The sequence below is a fragment of the Musca domestica genome, unplaced genomic scaffold, assembly GCF_030504385.1.
Source record: "Musca domestica strain aabys unplaced genomic scaffold, Musca_domestica.polishedcontigs.V.1.1 133, whole genome shotgun sequence".
Taxonomy (NCBI): domain Eukaryota; kingdom Metazoa; phylum Arthropoda; class Insecta; order Diptera; family Muscidae; genus Musca; species Musca domestica.
The window spans coordinates 94,245-115,051 of record NW_026712178.1 but is presented as its reverse complement, the minus strand read 5'-3'; the positions used below and the strand labels follow the sequence as shown (position 1 = coordinate 115,051).

At 31.6% G+C, this 20,807-nt stretch overlaps 5 protein-coding genes across 5 annotated transcripts; 3 read left to right on the top strand and 2 right to left on the bottom strand.

The window, feature by feature from the left end:
• The first annotated feature begins 744 nt into the window (after nucleotides 1-744).
• On the top strand, nucleotides 745-1,433 carry LOC101897417 (larval cuticle protein 2). Its single transcript, XM_005186276.4, has 2 exons — nucleotides 745-903; nucleotides 968-1,433. The coding sequence occupies exons 1-2, from the start codon at nucleotides 895-897 to the stop codon at nucleotides 1,313-1,315; spliced, it is 357 nt and encodes a 118-aa protein (XP_005186333.1). The 5' UTR covers nucleotides 745-894; the 3' UTR covers nucleotides 1,316-1,433.
• A 4,700-nt stretch (nucleotides 1,434-6,133) lies between these two features.
• On the bottom strand, nucleotides 6,134-6,804 carry LOC101897238 (larval cuticle protein 4-like). Its single transcript, XM_005186275.3, has 2 exons — nucleotides 6,648-6,804; nucleotides 6,134-6,574 (listed from the first exon to the last, which is right to left on the bottom strand). The coding sequence occupies exons 1-2, from the start codon at nucleotides 6,657-6,659 to the stop codon at nucleotides 6,251-6,253; spliced, it is 336 nt and encodes a 111-aa protein (XP_005186332.1). The 5' UTR covers nucleotides 6,660-6,804; the 3' UTR covers nucleotides 6,134-6,250.
• A 227-nt stretch (nucleotides 6,805-7,031) lies between these two features.
• Nucleotides 7,032-7,593, top strand: LOC101897061 (larval cuticle protein 4-like). Its single transcript, XM_005186274.4, has 2 exons — nucleotides 7,032-7,150; nucleotides 7,221-7,593. Exons 1-2 carry the CDS (start codon nucleotides 7,139-7,141, stop codon nucleotides 7,542-7,544), a joined length of 336 nt encoding a protein of 111 aa, XP_005186331.1. The 5' UTR covers nucleotides 7,032-7,138; the 3' UTR covers nucleotides 7,545-7,593.
• A 3,366-nt stretch (nucleotides 7,594-10,959) lies between these two features.
• LOC131800942 (larval cuticle protein 4-like) lies at nucleotides 10,960-11,546 on the top strand. The gene is made up of 2 exons (XM_059118815.1): nucleotides 10,960-11,107; nucleotides 11,175-11,546. The coding sequence occupies exons 1-2, from the start codon at nucleotides 11,096-11,098 to the stop codon at nucleotides 11,508-11,510; spliced, it is 348 nt and encodes a 115-aa protein (XP_058974798.1). The 5' UTR covers nucleotides 10,960-11,095; the 3' UTR covers nucleotides 11,511-11,546.
• A 7,440-nt stretch (nucleotides 11,547-18,986) lies between these two features.
• LOC101896890 (larval cuticle protein 2) lies at nucleotides 18,987-19,759 on the bottom strand. Its single transcript, XM_005186273.3, has 2 exons — nucleotides 19,620-19,759; nucleotides 18,987-19,519 (listed from the first exon to the last, which is right to left on the bottom strand). Exons 1-2 carry the CDS (start codon nucleotides 19,629-19,631, stop codon nucleotides 19,163-19,165), a joined length of 369 nt encoding a protein of 122 aa, XP_005186330.1. The 5' UTR covers nucleotides 19,632-19,759; the 3' UTR covers nucleotides 18,987-19,162.
• Between the last annotated feature and the right edge of the window lie 1,048 nt (nucleotides 19,760-20,807).

Genomic DNA, 20,807 nt, shown 5'->3' with positions numbered 1-20,807 from the left:
GATTTTTTTAACTTTAACTCAAACGTGGATTTTTTTTGAAAATATTCTCAAACGTGGATTTTTTTAAATTTAACTCAAACGTGGATTTTTTTAAATTTTACTCAAACGTGGATTTTTTTTAAAGTATTCTCAAACGTGGATTTTTTTAAATTTAACTCAAACGTGGATTTTTTTTTAAATTTTACTCAAATGTGGATTTTTTAAAATTTTACTCAAGCGTGAATTTTTTAAAAATATTCTCAAACGTGGATTTTTTCAAAATATTCTCAAACGTAGATTTTTTAAAATTTTACTCAGATGTGGATTTCTTCGAATTTTACTTAAACGTGGATATTTCAATAAATGGCTTTGATCAGCAGAGCAGGAACGGGGTAAAAAACCCACCAATGAAGAAGGGGGGTTAAAGGCAGATTTTTTTTAGATTATGTCCCGACAAGTTCTTGCCATTTTCAAACACTTCCCAGAAAGTCCCCTGGCTACGCCCTTGACCCAAACTGGCTGATGCAAGTAAACCGGCCAAAGATGGATATCTTTTTCGTTTTAAATGTTAAATTATTTATTAATTCCTTAAATAAGATGTTAATGAAACACGATTTGCAACATTTACCACAAAACCAAAAAAAAAAAAAAAACGCAAAAATAAAAATTCAAAATCTTTCCTTGAAGCTTTGCAACCTCCAGCCAGCTGGCTGTGAACTCTGATTTCAATTAAAACAAAAAATCCGAAAAAACGTTAATTATTAATAAAACGTAATTTTACGAAGATAGACTTCGCAAAAAAGGCATAAACACAGCAAAGCCATCAGATTTCGAAATTTAATATAAAAACCTCAAATAAATCTTAAAACTACATCAGTTATTTTTAGGAGATCACAGAACAAAAACAAACTGAAGATGAAATATGTAAGTAAAACACAAGGATCCCAAGAAAAAGGACTAATAACTAATTTTCCTAACATCCTCTCAGTTCATACTCCTTGCCCTGTTGGCCTTTGCTGCCGCCTCCGACGATGAGGTCCATGCCGAAATCAAGGAACTTAAATCCGATGTCCGTCCCGATGGTTTCGATTTTGTTTTGGACACCAGCAACAGCATCCATCAGGAGGCTGCCGGCGATGAACATGGCAATATGCACGGTTCCTATGAGTATGTCTCACCCGAAGGTGAACACATCAAAGTGACCTATGTGGCCGATGAGAATGGTTATCATCCCGAAAGTGATATCCTACCAACACCACCACCAATTCCAGAGGCCATTCTCAAGGCTTTGGAATACATCAAGGCCCATCCACCAGCAGCTGATCCAGAACATTAGGGCTCCGAGTTGGGGAGAGGATTTTGTATATATTAACCTGTATATATGTGAACGATGCTTTGAATAAAGAGTTGAAAAACAACTGCCAAAAAAACCAAAAAAAAAAAAAATCTGGAAATTATTGTGGAGGGAATTCGTTCAAGCCAAGAGCCTAGGTTTATGGCTCTGAAAAAATTATAAAAAAATCTGCATTTATCGTTCATAAAACCAAAATTCTCAGAATTCGTCCAACAACACGTTTACGATCCTTAAAAAACTCACGTTTATGGTTCTGAAAAAAATCTTCGAAAAATTCCTTACAAAACCACGTTTATGGCTTTGAGAAAAACTTTAACATTCCAAGTTTATGGTTCTGAAAAATGTTTGAGAAATTATTTAAAAAATCCACATTTGTGGCTCTGAAAAAATGCTTTAATTTTTTTTAAATCTACAATAATTATTTAAAAACCACGTTTGTGGCTCTGAAAAAAATATTTTATTTTTTTTTTTAAATCTAAAATAATTATTATTTAACAATCCATGTTTATGGCTCTGAAAAAAAGTATTTAAAAATCCACGTTTGTGGCTCTGAAAAAAAATTATTTAAAAATTCACGTTTGTGGCTCTGAAAAAAAATTATTTAAAAATCCACGTTTGTGGCTCTGAAAAAAAATATTTAAAAATCCACGTTTGTGGCTCTGAAAAAAATTATTTAAAAATCCACGTTTGTGGCTCTGAAAAAAATTTATTTAAAAGTCCACGTTTATGACTCCGAAAAAAAGTTATTTAAAAATTCACGTTTGTGGCTCTGAAAAAAAATATTCAAAAATCCACGTTTGTAGCTCTGAAAAAAAAAATTATTTAAAAATCCACGTTAGTTGCTCTGAAAAAAAAAAATTATTTAAAAATCCACGTTTGTGGCTCTGAAAAAGAAATTATTTAAAAGACCACGTTTGTGGCTCTGAAAAAAAAAATTATTTAAAAATCCACGACCTTAAAATTAGTTTTTAATAAATCCACGACTATAATAGACCTTCAAAAATATTTTGAAAAAATCCACGATTGTTATAGGTCTTTGAAAAATATTTTTTAAAAAATCCTTGACTATTATAGACCTACAAAAAATATTTAAAAAAAATCCACGATTGTTATAATTTTTTTTTTTAAATATTTTTAAAAATTCCAAGACGGTTATAGGATTTCGGAAAATATTTAGAAAAAAAAATCCAAGATTGTTATGGACCTTCTAAAAATATTTTTAAAAAATCCACAATTTATATTTTTTAAAAATCTAGAATTGTTATAGTCCTTTGGAAATTTTTTTAAAAAATCCACGACTATTATAGGACCCAAAAAAAAATATTTAAAAAAAATCCATGATTATTATATGTGTTCAAACAAATATTTTTAAAAATCCACGATTGTTATAGGTCTTGGAAAAATATTTTTAAAGATTTCAAGATTGTTATAGGCTTTCAAAAAATATTTTTAAAAAATAATTTAAAAAAAATCCGTAGGCCTTCTAATAATATTTTTAAAAAATCCACGATTGTTATAGGCATTCTAAAAATATTTAGAAAAACCACGACTAATATTTTTAAAACATCCACAATTGTTGTGAGCCCGCAAAAAACATATATATTAAAAAAAATCACGACAATAATAGACCTTCAAAATAATTTTTAATAAATCCACGACTATATTTGACCTACAAATATATTTTTAAAAAATCCACGATTGTTATAGGTCTCCCAAAAATATTTTTAAAAAATCCTTGACTATTATAGACCTACAAGAAATATTTTTTAAAAAATCCACGATAGTTATAGGCCCTGAAAAAATATTTTTAAAAAATCCAAGACGGTTATAGGTTTTCGGAAAATATTTAGAAAAAAAAAATTCACGATTGTTATGGACCTTCTAAAAATATTTTTAAAAAATCCACAATTAATAAAGGCCCTTAAAAATATTTTTTAAAAATCTAGAATTGTTATAGTACTTTGGAATTTTTTTTAAAAAATACACGACTGTTATAGGCCCTAAAAAATATTTTTAAAAAATCAACGACTATTATAGGACCCAACAAAAATATTTAAAAAAAAAATCCATGATTATTATATGAGTTCAAACAAATATTTTTAAAAATCCACAATTGTTATAGGTCTTGGAAAAATATTTTTTAAGATTTTAAGATTGTTATAGGCTTTCAAAAAATATTTTTAAAAAATAATTAAAAAAAAAACCGTAGGCCTTCTAATAATATTTTTAAAAAATCCACGATTGTTATAGGTCTCCGAAAAATATTTTTAAAAAATCCTCGACTATTATAGACCTACAAGAAATATTTTTTAAAAAATCCACGATAGTTATAGGTCCTGAAAAATATTTTTTAAAAAAGCCACGATTGTTATAGGATTTTGAAAAAATATTTTTAAAAATCCACCATTATTACAGGCCTCCAAAATATATTATAGAAAAAACCCACGGTTATTCCATGCCATGTCATCAAAAAGGTAACAAATTAGAATACAATGCCATTAGGATTAAAGAATATAACGAGAGGGAGAAAAGGGCCGACAGGGATAAAATTCACGTTTATATATCCGTGTAAAGACGTTCTTCTTCCAGCGGAGGAAATGTTGGAGTCACCGAGTTCAAAAAATATGTCTTTGTTACTTCTAGACAATACATTCATGCATGTTCTAAGGTAGGCAAGGATCCATACACAATACCTCAGCCATAAACACCTCCGCATCAGAAGAAGCTCACGGGTTCCCCATTTGACCTTACCTTTTTCGCTTGTCTAAGGGACATGTTACTAGCATGGTAACTCACCTAACGAAGTACGAATTTTGATCCCAGCCCATGTCTTTTGTTTTTACTTCTAATCCCTGGATTTTTCTGTATTACTTTGAAACGCCGTCCTCAATAAGATTATGATCACTTATATCCAAAATCCTTTCCGAGGAGGGTGCATTCGTATATAACCCTAGCCTTATAAGAAAAATACTCCCAAACGACCCCAATGGTGAGCCAAATTTACAATAGATGCTACCCAACAACATATTTCCCTCTCCCCGTTTCACGGAGATAGAGACACTAATTGAACAAAAGGTAAAATCAATGTCACTAGAAGAACTACTCTTTTCGAGTCCAGAGAAACTGGTGACCGCCGCAAAATCTTGCAAGAACTTGGCGAGATGAATGCATTTATACCTACCCCTAGGGTTAGAGGCCAATTACTCCCAAAGTGTAGTGTACCGAATCCATATAATTTAAATACGGCACCAGTCAACTTTACAATAGATGCTATCCAACAACATATTTCCCTCCACCCCGTTTCACAGAGAGAGAGACACCCACGACTATTATTGGCCCTGAAAAAATATTTTTAAAACATCCACAATTGTTGTAAGCCTGCAAAAAATATATTTTAAAAATTCACGACTATAATAGACCTTCAAAATAATTTTTAATAAATCCACGACTATATTTGACCTACAAATATATTTTTTAATAAATCCACGACTATATTTGACCTACAAATATATTTAAAAAAAAAAATCCACGATTGTTATAGGTCTCCGAAAAATATTTTTAAAAAATTCTTGACTATTATAGACCTAGAAGAAATATTTTTTTAAAAATCCACAACTGTTATAGGCCTTCGAAAAATATTTTTAATAAATACACGACTATTATAGGCCTTGGAAAAATATTTGAACAAAAAAAATCCATCTTGAAAAAATATTTTTAAAGATTTCAAGATTGTTATAGGCTTTCGAAAAATATTTTTAAAAAATAATTTAAAAAAATTCTTAGACCTTCTAATAATATTTTTAAAAAATCCAAAAATTTACGACTATAATAGACCTTCAAAATAATTTTTAATAAATCCATGACTATATTTGACCTACAAATATATTTTTAAAAAATCCACGATCCACTTGAACAAACAGTACAATCAATGTCACTAGAAAACTACTCTGTTCGAGTCCAGAGAATCAGGTGTCCGCTGCGAGATTTTTGAGGAACGAGGCGGGAAAGGTGCACTCCGAAGTATAGTATCGAATCCCTATAATTGAAATACGACTCCAATGGTGAGTCAAATTTACAATAGATGCTATCCAACAACATATTTCTCTCCTCCTATTCCACAGAGAGAGAGAGAGAGAGAGGGAGATATAACCTCATATCTACTGCAGAGAACTAGATGACCGCCTCGAAATCTTGGACGAATGCAGCAGGGAGGGCACTCTTCCATCTATTTCTTCCCAAGAGCAGTACAGTTTACTTTTAACTAAATTTACAATAGATGCTATTCAACAACATTCTTCATTCCAACCATTCCACAGACAGAGAGAGAGAGAGAGAGAGAGAGACACTGATTTAACCAATGCAACTGCAACAAATAACTACTCTGGATTAACTTCTCCCTCCCACAGATTAGTACCGAATCCATATACCTTGAATGCGACTCCAACGGTTATAAACATTTTCCTTTTTTGCCTCGTATTATTTTTTATTTCAAATTCATTATAGCTTCGAGTTCCAAATTCAAATTCTAGTCCATTTTTTTTTTCCAAATACTTTAAACACGACTCTAGCAGTTGCTACTGATTTAGCAGCCGGCTATCACAAACGACTATTATATTTTAAAAATAAGAAAAACTCCAAATTTTTTTCCGATTTTTTTGTTAACATTGCAGTTTTCCACAGTTTTTTGTATTCCCTTTAAATTCCACTCCTTGTTGATCCATATACCTTAAGTACGACTCCAGAAATAGCTATTGGTTTTAACTCTGGCAATCAATGAAAAATTCTCAAAATAAAAAAATCTTTCCTTAACTTTCTTTAACTTATTTTTATTGTCGTTTTTTTAATATTTTTTTAATTCGCATTAGTTTCTCGTATCCTCTTTAAGTTCCAGTCCATTTTCGTCTCCCCCCGCCCCTTTTATTCTGCATGAGGATGAGCCTTAATGTATTCAATGGCCTTCAAGATGTAATCTGGGATTGGTGGTGGTGTAGGGAGCCATGCACTTTCGGGATGATAACCATTTTCATCGGCTGTATAGGTGACCTTGACATGTTCGCCCTCTGGTGTCAGATATTCGTAGGCTCCCTTCATGTTGCCATGTTCATCGCCGATGGCACTTTGGCGGCTGTGATGTTCCAATTCAACGTTCGTTTCAAACCCATCAGCGCGTACATCGTTCAGATAAGTCTTGACAACCAGGTCGTCGGCAAAAACGAGCGACAAAAGGGCGCTGAAGACAATCTAGGTTGGGAAATTTAAAGGATTACAAAAATATTTCCCTTATCGCCATGCGATTTCCTTGGCTCAAACTTACCCACTTGAACATTTTGGAATAGAGGTTTTAGTTTGTGTCACAAATGAAGGCTTTGCTTGAAACTGATTGGATTCGAACAGTAGCTGGGCTTTTAAACAAAAATTCTGCAGAGCATTTCTTTTACCTTTTCTTTTTTTAGGGAACAAGTTTGCTTTGGCCGGCTAATTTAAATTTTGATTTGCTCCGTCTGCAAAGCAAATTTATTGTATTTTCAATTACCAACCAAGAGGTGGATTTTGAACTGACGTCGGCTGGCCTATAATTAGGACTAGTTTGATTGTTTGATTATTTCTAATAGGCCAACGGAAATATCTGATCAGCGAACGGTAAATATTAAATGTCAGGAAATAACCGTTAGTTCTGTTTTGTTCCAGTTTGATTTTCTCCCGTAAAGATTTGCTTTAAAAGCTCGCCCGTGATGGGTTAGCAAATCAGTTCTAGTCATAGATCTTAATATCTTCCAAGATTTCCAAAAAAAAAAAAAAAAAAAAATGTTCAAATTTGTAAGTTCCCATTTTTATCCTGCCATATCCTTCCCCCACACCCATTACCTAAAAGAAAATATCATTTTAGCTTGTCTTCAGCGCTATTTTGGCTCTCGTTGTTGCCGACGACCTTGTTGTCAAGACTTATCTGAACGATGTACGCGCTGATGGCTTTGAAACGAATGTTGAATTGGAACATCACAGCCGTCAAAGTGCCATCGGCGATGAACATGGCAACATGAAGGGAGCCTACGAATATCTGACACCAGAGGGCGAACATGTTAAGGTCACCTATACAGCCGATGAGAATGGTTATCATCCCGAAAGTGCATGGCTGCCTACACCACCACCAATCCCAGATTATATCTTGAAGGCCATTGAATACATTAAAACTCATTCGCATTCGGAATAAGGGGGCGCGGAAAAAAATGGACTGGAATTTTGAAGGTAGACAAAACTGTTACGGAATGTAAAAATAATAAAAAAAATACAAAAAAAAAAGAAGTTAAAGAAAATTGTTGGAGAATTTTTATTATTGGGAGGGAACTTGGTAAGTAGATCACAAGCTGCTGTTGAAGTCGTATTTAAGGTATATGGATTAAAATGGACTGGAATTGAAAGCGAGAATTAAGTAGGAATTAAAATAAAAAAAATTAAAAAAAAAATAAAGATTTCTTATTTTTAAAAATCTGTATTGATAGCCGGTGGCTAAATCGGTAGCAACTGCTGGAATCGTATTTAAGGTATATGGATATAAAATTTTTATGGATATTTGAAAATAAAAAATTAAAGATAAACTATTGAATTAATTTTTATTGAGAATTTAGGAAAACGAAGAAAATTTAGCAGCTCGGCTTTATTCTGTCGCTACATTTTTGTGAAAGAATAATTTCTAAGAGATACGATAAGCCTCAGATAAGCCTACTATTAACCTCCATAGGCCCAATTAACGAAAGGAAAATAATTGAAAAAGTATCAGTCAGCTTTGCCGACAGATGTATACCCTCAGCCAATGTTCGATTATTTAAATATATTTTGACCTCTGCTATGATTATTCAAATTGTTGACCCTCTGTGGAGTAGGTTCTTAGGGCATGGGTCAATATTGTCAATTTCGTATTGGATCTAAATAATTATGATATAATACTTTATACTTAAAAATTGCAAAATTAATTATCGAGAAAATATTCTGGAGGGTGCATTGAAGCCTTGGGCATGCAAACATTTTGGCCGCAGACCTTGGACATTCCAACAGAAGTCAGCACCATCGCAATCAGCACGCGCCACCCAAGAATGGTTACAAAATGAGGTTCCTCGCTTCATTTTCAGCTCACAATCGCCCACAAAATCTCCGGATACTAATCCGTTGGACTATTGTGTCTGGAGTATTTTGGAAAGCAAAGTTGGCACTAAAAAATACCAAAGTTTCGATCAACTCAAGCAAGCGCTTCGCCGGGAGTGGGCAAAAAAATCCGACAGAGCAACATTCGGGCAGCTAGTGACGGTTTCATTGACCGTTTGAAGGCCATGCATCGTGCCAAAGGTGACCAATTTGAACAAATCCGAACTTATTCTTAAATTTGATGCTATTTCCGATACTTTTTGCTTTCAGTCAAAAAAATTTAAAACACATATAAAAATTATGGCGCTTGACTTAGCTACATAAACATAAAAAAATAAGAAAATTAGGCTGAATAAATTGAAGAATTAATTTTACTTTATAAGATATCACTGAATTGTTTAAAAGATTAGATGAAACTAAATAGATACTGAAAGTTAAAGGGACAAGACTTTAAGTCGGCTGACATAAATAATTTGCGCCTGAAAGTATGCTCTGAAAGTTAGAATATGAGAATAAACCAAAAAAAAAATATCTAGATTTCTTTGTACCAATGGCAATATTACCGTTTTCAATTGCAACAACTTATTTTAGGTCTTCATGGAAACTATGGAAGTGGGGCTTGATTTTTCGTGCTTTGGAAATTATGAAAAGAAAAATATTTTCCTTAGAAAAATATTTATTTTAAAATGAGTTCCTGGGGCATATCATAATCCTAAGATTATTCTTTGGCGCAAGGAGAAAAACTCCTTATTACCTTCTGTTCCTTAGGAAATAGGCTTAGATAGCTCCCCACAAAAATTTCCCATAGCTTCAGGCCTTTTCTTTTTTTATAGAACAAAAGTATTTCTAACGCATTTTAAGGACACAAACATGGATTTTGAAAAATATTTTCTCAAGGATTTCCAAGGACTTTTTATAAATCTTTTTGCAAGAACTGTTAAATTTAAAAAAAAAAATAATTCTCAATGATTTCCAATGCCCAAAATGTACTTTTTTTTTTAAATTTCCCAAGGATTTCCAAGCATTTAAAAAGAATCCAAAGGGACTACAAACGTGAATCACAAAATTTTTAAAAATATCATCTCAAGATTTTAAAGGATTTTTTTTTGATTTATTTCTCAAGACCTCAACTTTGACTTTTTAATTTATATTTTTTAATTTATATTTTGTAATTTATTTTTTTTTAATTTATATTCTGAAGGACTTCCCAGGACACAAATGCAAATTTTTTTCAGGATATTTTTCAAGCATTTCCAAGGATTCTTTAAAAGAAAATTCTCAAAGATTTCCAAGACAACCTAGGATTTTCTCAATATTTTTTTTTAAAATATTTTCTCAAGGATTAAAAACAATTTTTTGTTTCTCAAGGCGTCAATATTGGATCTCTTAAATATATTATCTCCAGGATTTTATTTATTTATTTATTATTATTATTATTTTATTATTATTATTTTTTTTTTTTTTTGAAAATATGCGCTCAAAACTTTCCAAGCCTCAATATTGGAATTACAAAAAAGAAAATTTTCTAAAGGAACCCATGTTGATTTTTTTAAGAATATTTCTCCAAGGACGTCGAGGGTCAAAAAAAAAGCAAGGACTTCCTAGGTAAAAAATAGACTTTTTAAAAATATTTTCAAAGAATTTGAAAGGCTGAGATTTTTTTATTAAAATTTTTTGAGAATTGTTTTTTTTTTCTTAAAGAATTCCAAGGTCAAAAACGGATTTTTTAAAAACATGTTTCTGAGACTTACGAGAATTTCAATATTAGTAATATTTTTTAAGGTCTTTTTAGATCACAGACAAAAATTTTTCAGGTGGGACCCAAGTCAAGGACTTCCAAGGTCAAAAACGTGAATTAAAAAAAAGAATCAAAGACTTCTCCAACCACAACCATGGAGACTTTCCCTGCCAAAAAAAAAATACCAATATTTAATATTTTCTCTGATATCCTTTAATTTTTTCTCTCTCTTTCCTTCTCTTTTTGAAATGTCTCCCCACGTAAGCTATGTAATTCGAGGATGATTCCTAAAACCCTCATTGGTAGACATGTCTTTACACCGAAGGATAATTTTAGGAGCATGATTTTCTGGATTTTGAAAAATAAAAAAAAATTCTCTCCTATTTCCTATCTGCTTTTCCTACTTCCCTCTATTTATTTTTTAATATCTCCCTACGAAAGTTATGTAATTCGATCTTGAAATTATGGAAATTATTCATTTGAATATTTTTGGCATTGGTAAAATTTTGCAGACACAGGGCAATAAACTTCCCCTGCGGAACCCAAAACCAAACAGAATCTTCTAATCTGAATTGGAAATTCTAGTGGAATAGTAAGTGCCATTTAAAAATCGCCATAAAAAAATTAAAGCAAATTATGGATGGAATTTCATTAGATAAGGGGTAATTCAAGGCCCACACAAAAAAAAATAATTAAAAATTTCTCTAGACTCTGCAGCAGCAGAAGAAATGCAGCCGAACAAATGTTTGAAGCAGAGCGATTCACAAAGAAACCAGTACAGGGCAGTTATTCCGAACGACAAGAATTCCCAAAAATTTCTTGATATAAATACCAAGACTGGGAGATCGAAAGTCAACAGTTTTACGATTCCAATTGAAAGAACAATGATTAAATTCGTAAGTTCCGCAAAAGAGATTCTTAATATCAAAATATCAAAATAATCCTTAATTCATATCCTTACAGCTCTTATTTACCCTCTTCGTTGCCTATGCTGCGGCTGGCGACAGCGATGTCCATGCCGAGGTGAAGGAACTAAAATCCGATGTCCGTGCCGATGGCTTTGACTATGCTCTGGAAACCTCGAATAGCATTCATCAACAGGCATCCGGTGATGAACATGGAAATATGCATGGATCCTATGAATATGTCTCACCTGAGGGTGAACACGTCCTGGTCTCCTATACGGCTGATGAAAATGGTTATCATCCCGTCAGCGAATATTTGCCAACACCACCACCAATCCCAGACTATATCTTGAAGGCCATCGAATACATTAAGGCTCATCCATCAAAGGAATAAGAGGAGTTTTTAATGGACAACTGAATGGACTTCTGGGAACACTGATCTGGAGGATTATGCAATTTATGAGGCGAGACATATTTAATTCGAATATAGAGATTATTTTGCAGACAAACAAAGAAACAAGAAATCTTTTTAATTAATAAATAATTAATGCATTTTGAAAAAAAAAAATCAAAACAAAAGAGAATTTGTGTATTAGGGTGGACCGCAAAAAAAGTGAAAAGATCTGGAAAATTATTTTTTTTTTGAATTTTTTTTTTAAATATTTTTTTTCATAAAAAAATCAAAACAAAATAGAATTTGTGTATTAGGGTGGACTGCAAAAAAAAAGTGAAAAGATCTGGAAAATAATTTTTTTTTTTTAAATTTTTTAGAATTTTTTTTCATAAGGGGCTCCACAGGACTTTCTAAAGGACTTTTTGATTCACATTTGGGGACACTAACTGGAATTTCTGAGAAAAATATTTTCCAATGTCCTTCAGAACATCATGCGAATTTTAGGATTTTTTTTGACAATCTATGTGGCTCTACAGGTTCTGAACAAAGATTTTAAAAGAGAAATTTCTAAAGGACATAAAGATCCACATTTTGGGAGGAATATATTTCCAATATCCTTCAGAACATCATGTGAAATTTAAGAATATTTTTTCGAGAATCTGTGTGGTTATACTGATGTAAAAAAAAATATTATCCTTAAAATCACATGTTGTTCTGAAGGACTTAGGGGTTTCTTAAAATTATTTTTTCAAGGATCTACGCTTCTGAGGTGGATATAATGAAATTTTTATAGCTCTATTAGGGGATTTTTTTCGAATTTTTATTTTTTATTCAAGGATAGCTACGGGGGGTTTTTAAGAAATTTTGTACAAGATGCTCTAAATGACTTTAAGGACCATATTTGGGGACACGAACTGGATTTTTTAAGTAAAATATTTCCAATGTCCTTCAGAACATTATGCGAATTTTTGGGATTTTTTTTTTGACATTCTGTGTGGCAGTAGAGGTTCTGAACAAAGATTTAAAAACAAAAAAATTCTAAAGGACTTACAGATCCACATTTTGGGAGGAATATATTTCCAATGTCCTTCAGAACATCATGTGAATTTTAAGGACATTTTTTTTGAGAATCTGTGTGGCTATACTGATGTAAAAAAAATATTATCCTTAAAATTTTTTCTAAAGGACTTACAGATTTACATTTTGGGAGAAATATATATTTCCAATGTCCTTCAGAACATCATGTGAATTTTAAGGGCATTTTTTTGAGAATCTGTATGGCTATACTGATCTAAAAAAAGTATTATCCTTAAAATTCACATGTTGTTCTGAAGGACTTTGGAAATGATATAATGAAATTTTTATAGCCTCATTACGGGATTTTTTGGAATATTTTTTATTCAAGTATAGCTATGGGAGGTTTTTAAGAAATTCTGTAGAAGATGCTCTAAAGGACTTTAAGGTCCATATTTGGGGACACGAACTGGAATTTTTAAGTAAAATATTTTCCAATGTCCTTCAGAACATCATGTGCATTTTAAGGATATTTTTTTTGATATCCTGTAGAAACAAAATTATTCTTTCAAGGATCTGTGCTTCTAGCGAGGATCTAATAAAAAATTTTATAACCCTATTAGGGCATTTTTTGGATTATTTTTTTAAGGATTTTTTCATCCATAGGGGGAATTTTAGGGAATTCAAGGGCCAAGGCCCAAGACCCCTTACGAGAACATTTTTATTAACAATTTTTGCAGGACTATATACAATTTTAAAGGATATTTTCTAGTTATTTTACAAGGACTTCTATTCAAATAAAAGTGATTTTTTTGAATATTTTTTAAAAGATTTTTTAATCCATATTTAGCGACACTAACTAGTATTTTCCGAAATATTTTTTAAAGGTCCTTCAGAGCAACATATGCTTATTTTAAGGATACTTGTTTAGGGACCTTCAGGTTCGCCATTGAGGATTTTTTTTTTCAAAATCAATTTTTCATGGATCTTCATAGCCCAAAAAGGAGCATTTTTAAGGAACCTTTACGAGAATTTTAAGTCTAGCAATTTTTGCAGGACTATCTACAATTTTTAAGGATATTTTCAAGTTATTTTACAAGGACTTCAATTCAAATCAAAGTGATTTTTTCAATGTTTTTTAAAGGATTTCTTTATCCATATTTAGGGACACTAACTAGAATTTTCCGAAATATTTTTTAAAGGTCCTTCAGAGCAACCTATGCGAATTTTCAAGGATAATTGTTTAAGGATCTTCAGAGCCACTATTGAGGATTTTCTTAAGTTATTTTTTCATGGATATTCGTAACCCAAAAAAGAATATTTTTTGGACAATTTTTCGTGTCCATGAAATCCTTGAGAAAATATTTTGTTTTAAATTAACATTTGTGTCCTGAGAAATCCCTGATCAATTATTAAAAAAATCCTTGGAAATCCATGAGAAAATATTTTTTTTAAAAATCCTTATAAATCATTGAGAAAATATCTTTAATATCCCTTGAATATCCTTATTTTATTTTTTAAATCCTTGAGAAAATTTTTTTTCTTTTAAATTCAAGAAATTATTTTTAAATAATCTCTGGAAATCCTTGAGAAAAAATATATATTTTTTAAATTCACATTTGTGTCTAGAGAAATCCTTGAGAAAATATTTTTACAAATCCTTGGAAATCCTTGAGAAAATATTTAAAAAAAATTCTTAGAGGGCATTGAGAAAATGTCTTTAAAAGCCATTGGAAATCCTTGAAAAATATTTTTTTAGAAATCAAACATAGAGGATCTGAAAGCTCCTGAGAAAATATTTCTTGGAAATCCTTGAAAGAATATTTTTCAAGCATCCATGGTTGTGTCCTTGAAATCCCTAAGAAATTATTTTTGAATAATTCTTGGAAATCCTTTAGAAATATTTTTTTTAGAATTCACGCTTGCATCCTGAGTAATCCTTGAGACAATAGTTTAAAAAAATATTTGAGAAAATATCTTTAAAAATCCTTGGAAATACTAAAAAAAATATTTTTAAAGTATCCTTGGATATCCTTGAGATAATATATTTCAAGAATCCATGTTTGTGTCTTTGAATTCAGTGAGAAAATATTTAGAAACAGTCTTTGGAAATCCTTGAGAGAATATTTTTTTTTAAATTCCCATTTGTGATCTGAGAAATCTATGAGAAAATATCTCTAAAATTTCTTAGAAATCCTTAAAAAAATTTAAAAAAAAACCTTAGAAATCCTTGACAAATATTTTTTAGAAATCCAACATAGAGGACCAGAAAGCTCTTAAGAAAATATTTATAAACAATACTTGGAAATTCTTGAAAAAAATATTTTTTCAAGAATCCATGTTTGTGTCCTTGAAATCCTTGAGAAATTATTTTTAAATAATTCTTGGAAATCCTTGAGAAAATATATTTTTTAGAATTCCCTAGAAATCCTTGAAAAAATACTTGGAACCCTTGAGAAAAAATTTAAAAAAATCCTTGGAAATCCGCCAGAAAAAATCTTTAAAAACCCTCGGAAATCCTAAAAAATATTTTTAAAAAATCCTTGTTAAAATATCTCTCGAGAATTTATGTTTGTGTCAATAAAATCCGTGAAAAATTATATTAAAAAAATATGTTTAATCCTAGGAAATACTTTTTTTTTTAATTCACGTTTGTGTCCTGAGAAACCCTGGGCAATTTTATAAAAAATCCTTGAGAATTCTTCAAAAAATATTAAAAAAATTCTTGAGAAAATATTTTTAAAAAATCCTTGAAAAACCTTGGAAATCCTAAAAACCCTTTGGAAATCCAAAAAAAAAAATTAAAAATCCTTGAAAATCGTTGAGAACTATTTTTCGGAAATTCAACATTGAGGATCTGAAAGTTCTTGAGAAAATATTTATAAACAGCACTTGGAAATTCTTGATAGAATATTTTTCAAGAATGCACGTTTGTGTCCTTTGAAATCCTTGAGAAATTATTTTTAAATAATCTTTGGAAATCCTTGAGAAAATATTTAAAAAAAATCATTGGAAATATTTCTGAAAAACCTTGGGAATTCTTAAATTTATTTTAAATAATCCTTGAAACTCCTTAAGAGAATATTTTTCAAGAATTCATATTTGTGTCGCTGAAATCCTTGTAATGATATATTAAAGAAAAATATTTTTAATCCTTAGAAATCTTTGAGACAACATTTTTTATACCCTCAGCCATATGGCTACAGAGGGTATATATCATTTGATACGGTCAAAACGTGCCTAGTCGAAATAACGGTTTTAGACCCTAGGTCTCTTTGGACCAAATCCGTTTCAGAACATTTGGAGTCGATCTACCGATGTCCGTCCGTCCGTCCGTCTGTCTGTCTGTCTGTCTGTCTGTCTGGCTGGCTGGTGCGCACGATAACTCTCGAAGGGAGTATCCGATTTGATCCAAACTTGGTACATCGTAATATTTTTGTCAAACTTAGATCGAGTTCGGAGATGGGCAATATCGGTCCACTCCTTCTGGTACCTCCCACACAAAATGTCAAAATTTTCAAAGAAAATAATTTGTTGCACAGAAAGAGAAAGGATAATCCGATTTTGCTCCAACTTTGCATATACCAATATTTGCGTCCGTGCTAGGTTAGGTGTGAAAATGGACAATATCGGTTCACTCCATCAAGTACCTCCCCCACAAATGGTCAGAATTTTGAATAATTGCAACTCTCATAAAATGTGATGCAAGAGTCCGATTGTCTTCAAATTTCACAGATCTCAATATTTATATTAACCCAAGGTCTGGTGTTAAGATAGAATATATCGGTCCACTCCCTCTGGTACCTCCCCCACAAAAGGTCGAAATTTTCAAAAAAATATTTTTTGCACAGAAAGAGAAAGGATTATCTGATTTTGTTCCAACTTTGCATATCCTAATATTTGCGGCCGTGCTAGTTTAGGTGTGAAAATGGACAACATCGGTCCACTCCATCAAGTACCTCCCCCACAAATGGTCAAAATTTTGAATAATTGCAACTCTCATAAAATGTGATGCAAGAGCCCGATTATCTTCAAATTTCACACATCCCAATATTTGTATTAACCCAAGGTCTGGTGTTAAGATGGACAATATCGGTCCACTCCTTCTGGTACCTCCCCCATACAAGGTCAAATTTTTCAAAGAAAAAAAAACAAACAATTATTTTCTGCACAGAAAGAGTACCAGTAATCCGGGTTTGCTCCAACTTTGCAAATCCTAATATTTTCGTCAGTTCTAGGTCTGGTATAAAAATGGATATTATTTGTCCACTCTATCAAGTACCTCCCCCACAAAGGGTAAACATTTTGAATAATTATAATGTGGTGTTAGAATCCGACTGTCTTAAAGTTTCACACATTCCAATATTTTCCTAAATCCAAGATCTGGTGTTAAGATGGAAGATATCGGTCCACTCCTTCTGGTATCTCCCCACAAGGGGTCAAAGTTTGGAATAACCAAAGCATTTATAAAACCCGAAATCTGGTTCTCTTTATATTTAATACATCCCATTATTTCCACTAACAAAAGATCCGTTGTGAAGATGTAATATCGGTCCACTCATTCTGGTACCTCCCCCACAAAGGCTCAAAATTTTGAAAATCTATGAAGCTCATAAAAAGCGAAATTGACATTCGATTCTATTCATGACTTGGTACATCCCAAAATTTAAATTAACACAACACAGTCCAAACTTAGCACGTCGCAATATTTATATCATATTTATTTAGGTCCGACAAGAAGTGGCTAATATTGGCCAATTCCTTCGGAACCAACTGCATAAAGGTTTAAACATTTGATCAATCAAACCAGAAGTCAAAAGATTTTAAAATAATCGAACATTAGCTGAGGGTATACATCTGTCGGCAAAACCGACCGAAACTTTTTAACTTGTTTTAATACAAGTTTGTATCTTGAAAAATCGTTTAGAAATTATTAAAAAATTCCTTGAGAAAATATTTTTAAAAAATCTTTGAGAAGATATCCTTAAAAACCCCTGGAAGTCCTTAAAAAATATTTTTAAAATTCCTTGGACATCCTTGATAAATATTTTTTGGAAATTGGAAGATTTAGGATCTGAAAGTTCTTGAGAAAATATTTATTGACAGTCCTTGGAAATCCTTGAGAGAATATTTTTCAACAACCCACATTTTTTACCTTTAAAATCCACGAGAAAATATTTAAAAAAAAAACATCTTTGGAACTCCTTAAGAAAATATGATTTTTAAACATACACGTTAGTGAATTATCCTTGGAAGTCCTTTCAAAAATATTGTTAAAAAAGCCTCGTCTGTGGCTCTCAGAGCCTATAAGCAAATATTAAAAATTTCCTAACAATGGTTATGAAAATAACTTCAACAAATCTGTGGATGTCCTTAAAAATTCAAACCAAGGTCCTTTAGAGATAGTTTTAAAATATTTTTAAGAAATTATTAAAAAATCAGCAAGTGTCCTTAAAATAACATTTAAAATATATGCTTAAAAAACGTAAGAACAGATTTTTTAGATGTTTTGATGGCCCTAAAAATTCTTAAAAAAATGTAAAACAAATCCTTTAAGCCTGGAAGTCCCTGACAAAACACTCTTAAAAAATCCTCGTCTGTGGCTCTGAGAGTCCTTTAGAAAATATTTAAAAAAATTATACCTTCACATTTCTTAAGAAAACCTTTCGGAGAAATCCACGAGTATTTCTTTGGAGGTCTTTGAAAAATAATTTTAAAAGTCCTGAAAAATCCTTAAAAAAATATCCTAAAAATATTTTGATGTCTTTTAGAAAATATTAAAAACAAATCTTAAATAGTGGCTTTAAAGGTCTTTTAGAAAATATTTTTTTATGAAATTCTGAAAAAAATATTTTAAAAAAATATTCAGATGTCCTTCAGAAAAATATTAAAAAGCAAATCTTGGTGAGGGGCTTTGAAAGAGCTTGAGAGAATATTTTTTATAAAATTCTCAAGAACAAAATGATAAAACCCACATTTGTAGCCTTGGATGTCCTTGGGATAATATTCTCAAATTTGAATTGAAATATGACCTTCAGCAAAATATTAAAAAGAAAATCGTGGTGAGGGTCTTTGAAAGTCCTTGAAAGAATATTTTTATAAAATTCTCACTGAAATATTGAAAAAAAATATGCAGGATATATGCATACTTTTAGCAAAATATTGGAAACCAAGCTTTGAAAGTCCTTGAGAGAATATTTTTATGATATTCTCAAGAAAATATTGAAAAAATCCCACGTTTGTAGCCTTGGATGTTCTTAGGATAATATTCTCAAATTTGAATTGAACCAAATATTCCGATGTCCTTCAGCAAAATATTAAAAATAAATTCTCAAGAAAATATTGAAAAAAAAAACACATATGTCCTTGTGACTATATTCTCAAATAATTCTCAATTGAGTCCTTCAGATTTTTTCTTCAAATTTTTAATCCCCAAATAAAAATATTCAAAAATCCCAATAATTTCGAGTTTTCTAAAAAATAATATCCATTTTATTTATCATTATATACAAATTTATGTTTTTTTCTTCCAAGGAAAAAAAATATAATGAATATCACAACTCAATGGTCCTTCGAATCCACCTCGCACGCCTGCCATTCGTCGTACCATCAGCCATCAGCAAGGATTTCGAAACAATTTAATGTTTTCCCTCCTCCTTTGGTGGATGGGCCTTAATGTATTCGATGGCCTTCAAAATGTAATCGGGAATTGGTGGTGGGGTGGGAATCCAGGCACCCTCCGGATGATAGCCATTCTCATCGGCAACATAGGTCACCTTGACGTGTTCTCCCTCGGGAGTAAGATACTCGTAGGAGCCATGCATGTTGCCATGCTCATCGCCAGCGGCTTCTTCGCGAATGTAATTGGATGTTTCCAGGGCGTATTCAAAACCATCGGCACGGACATCGGAATGCATGTTCTTCACCTCGGCATGGACATCATCGGCGGCAACCGCGGCAGCGGTGGCATAGGCTACCAGGGTGGCAAGGATGAGCTGTAATTTTTGCCAAAAAAAAAAAACATTAAACCAGAGATTATGGCGATGATCCTGGCAAAGCCTTTTTCAATTACACTGAGGCTGCGGGAGGACTTACGAATTTCAACATTCTGCTTTGTTTGTGGAAAGTTTATCAATTAATTGATTCAATTGCTAGACTGTGCCTAGGCAGAGCTTTCAATTAGCTATTTATATGATTGGCATTGGAATTGGGGAGGCAGGCTTAAGCTTCTTTGTTTTTTCGTTAAGAAATTTCAAAATTGCAAAAACAAAACAAATACTTGAAGGCCTTGTATTTTTGGTACGGATGGACATTGGGTTTGGGAATTTATGAGACAGTCAAGCCCAGGTATATCAGACAAAATTTTTTCGAAATTTTAAGTTTAAAACAATTTTCGAATATATCTCCTATCAAAATCGCTGTAATGAAATAATTACAAAATAATGAAATTTCCGAACATATGGCTTAAAAATCCATTTCATCATGGTTTCACTGTCCCTGCACAAATAATTGCATAATAATTTGCTGTGCAAACATTAATGTCCAAATCGAATAATTCCAAATCGAATAAAGAAATCTTGCAAATACGCCTCGTTATTTGGTAATTTTGAATTGGGCAAGTTGCAGGTATTTCGAACCGGTTTCAATTTCACCAGAATTTTTTTGAGTCATCCCAAGCCAGTCTCAGATTACCGATCTTCTTCAAGGTTTATTTTTATAATATTTACACACAAAACGTGTTCATAACGGTATTGGCAATTAAACCGTTAAATCAAAAGTGAATTACAATTTTTGAAATGGATTGTGGAGGGAACCGGTTGAAAACCGATTTGTGAAATATTTTTCTTAGGGGCTTTAAGAGGTCTTATAATCAATTGTTTTGGGAATATTTTCTTATGAATTTTCCAGGATATTTAAAATTCACCTCAACAGCTTCCGACGCCACAAAACATATTTTTTAAAATTGTTTTTTTTTTTTCGAATGGATTGCAAGGATTTTTTAAATAATTATTTAAGTATTTCCATAGCATTTAAGAATAAGTTTCCAAGGATTTACGAGCCTAATAACGTAGACTAAAAAATATTTTTTCTAGATTTTCATTTTAAATATATTCTCAAGGATTTCAATCCCCTAATACTGGAATTTTAAACAATATTCTCTGAAGCATTTTTTATAAATATTTTTCATGGATCTTCAAGGCACCAATACTTCATTTCAGGATCGTTTTAAATAATTTCTCAAGGATTTCCAACGACTTTATAAATATATCTCACAAGGATCTC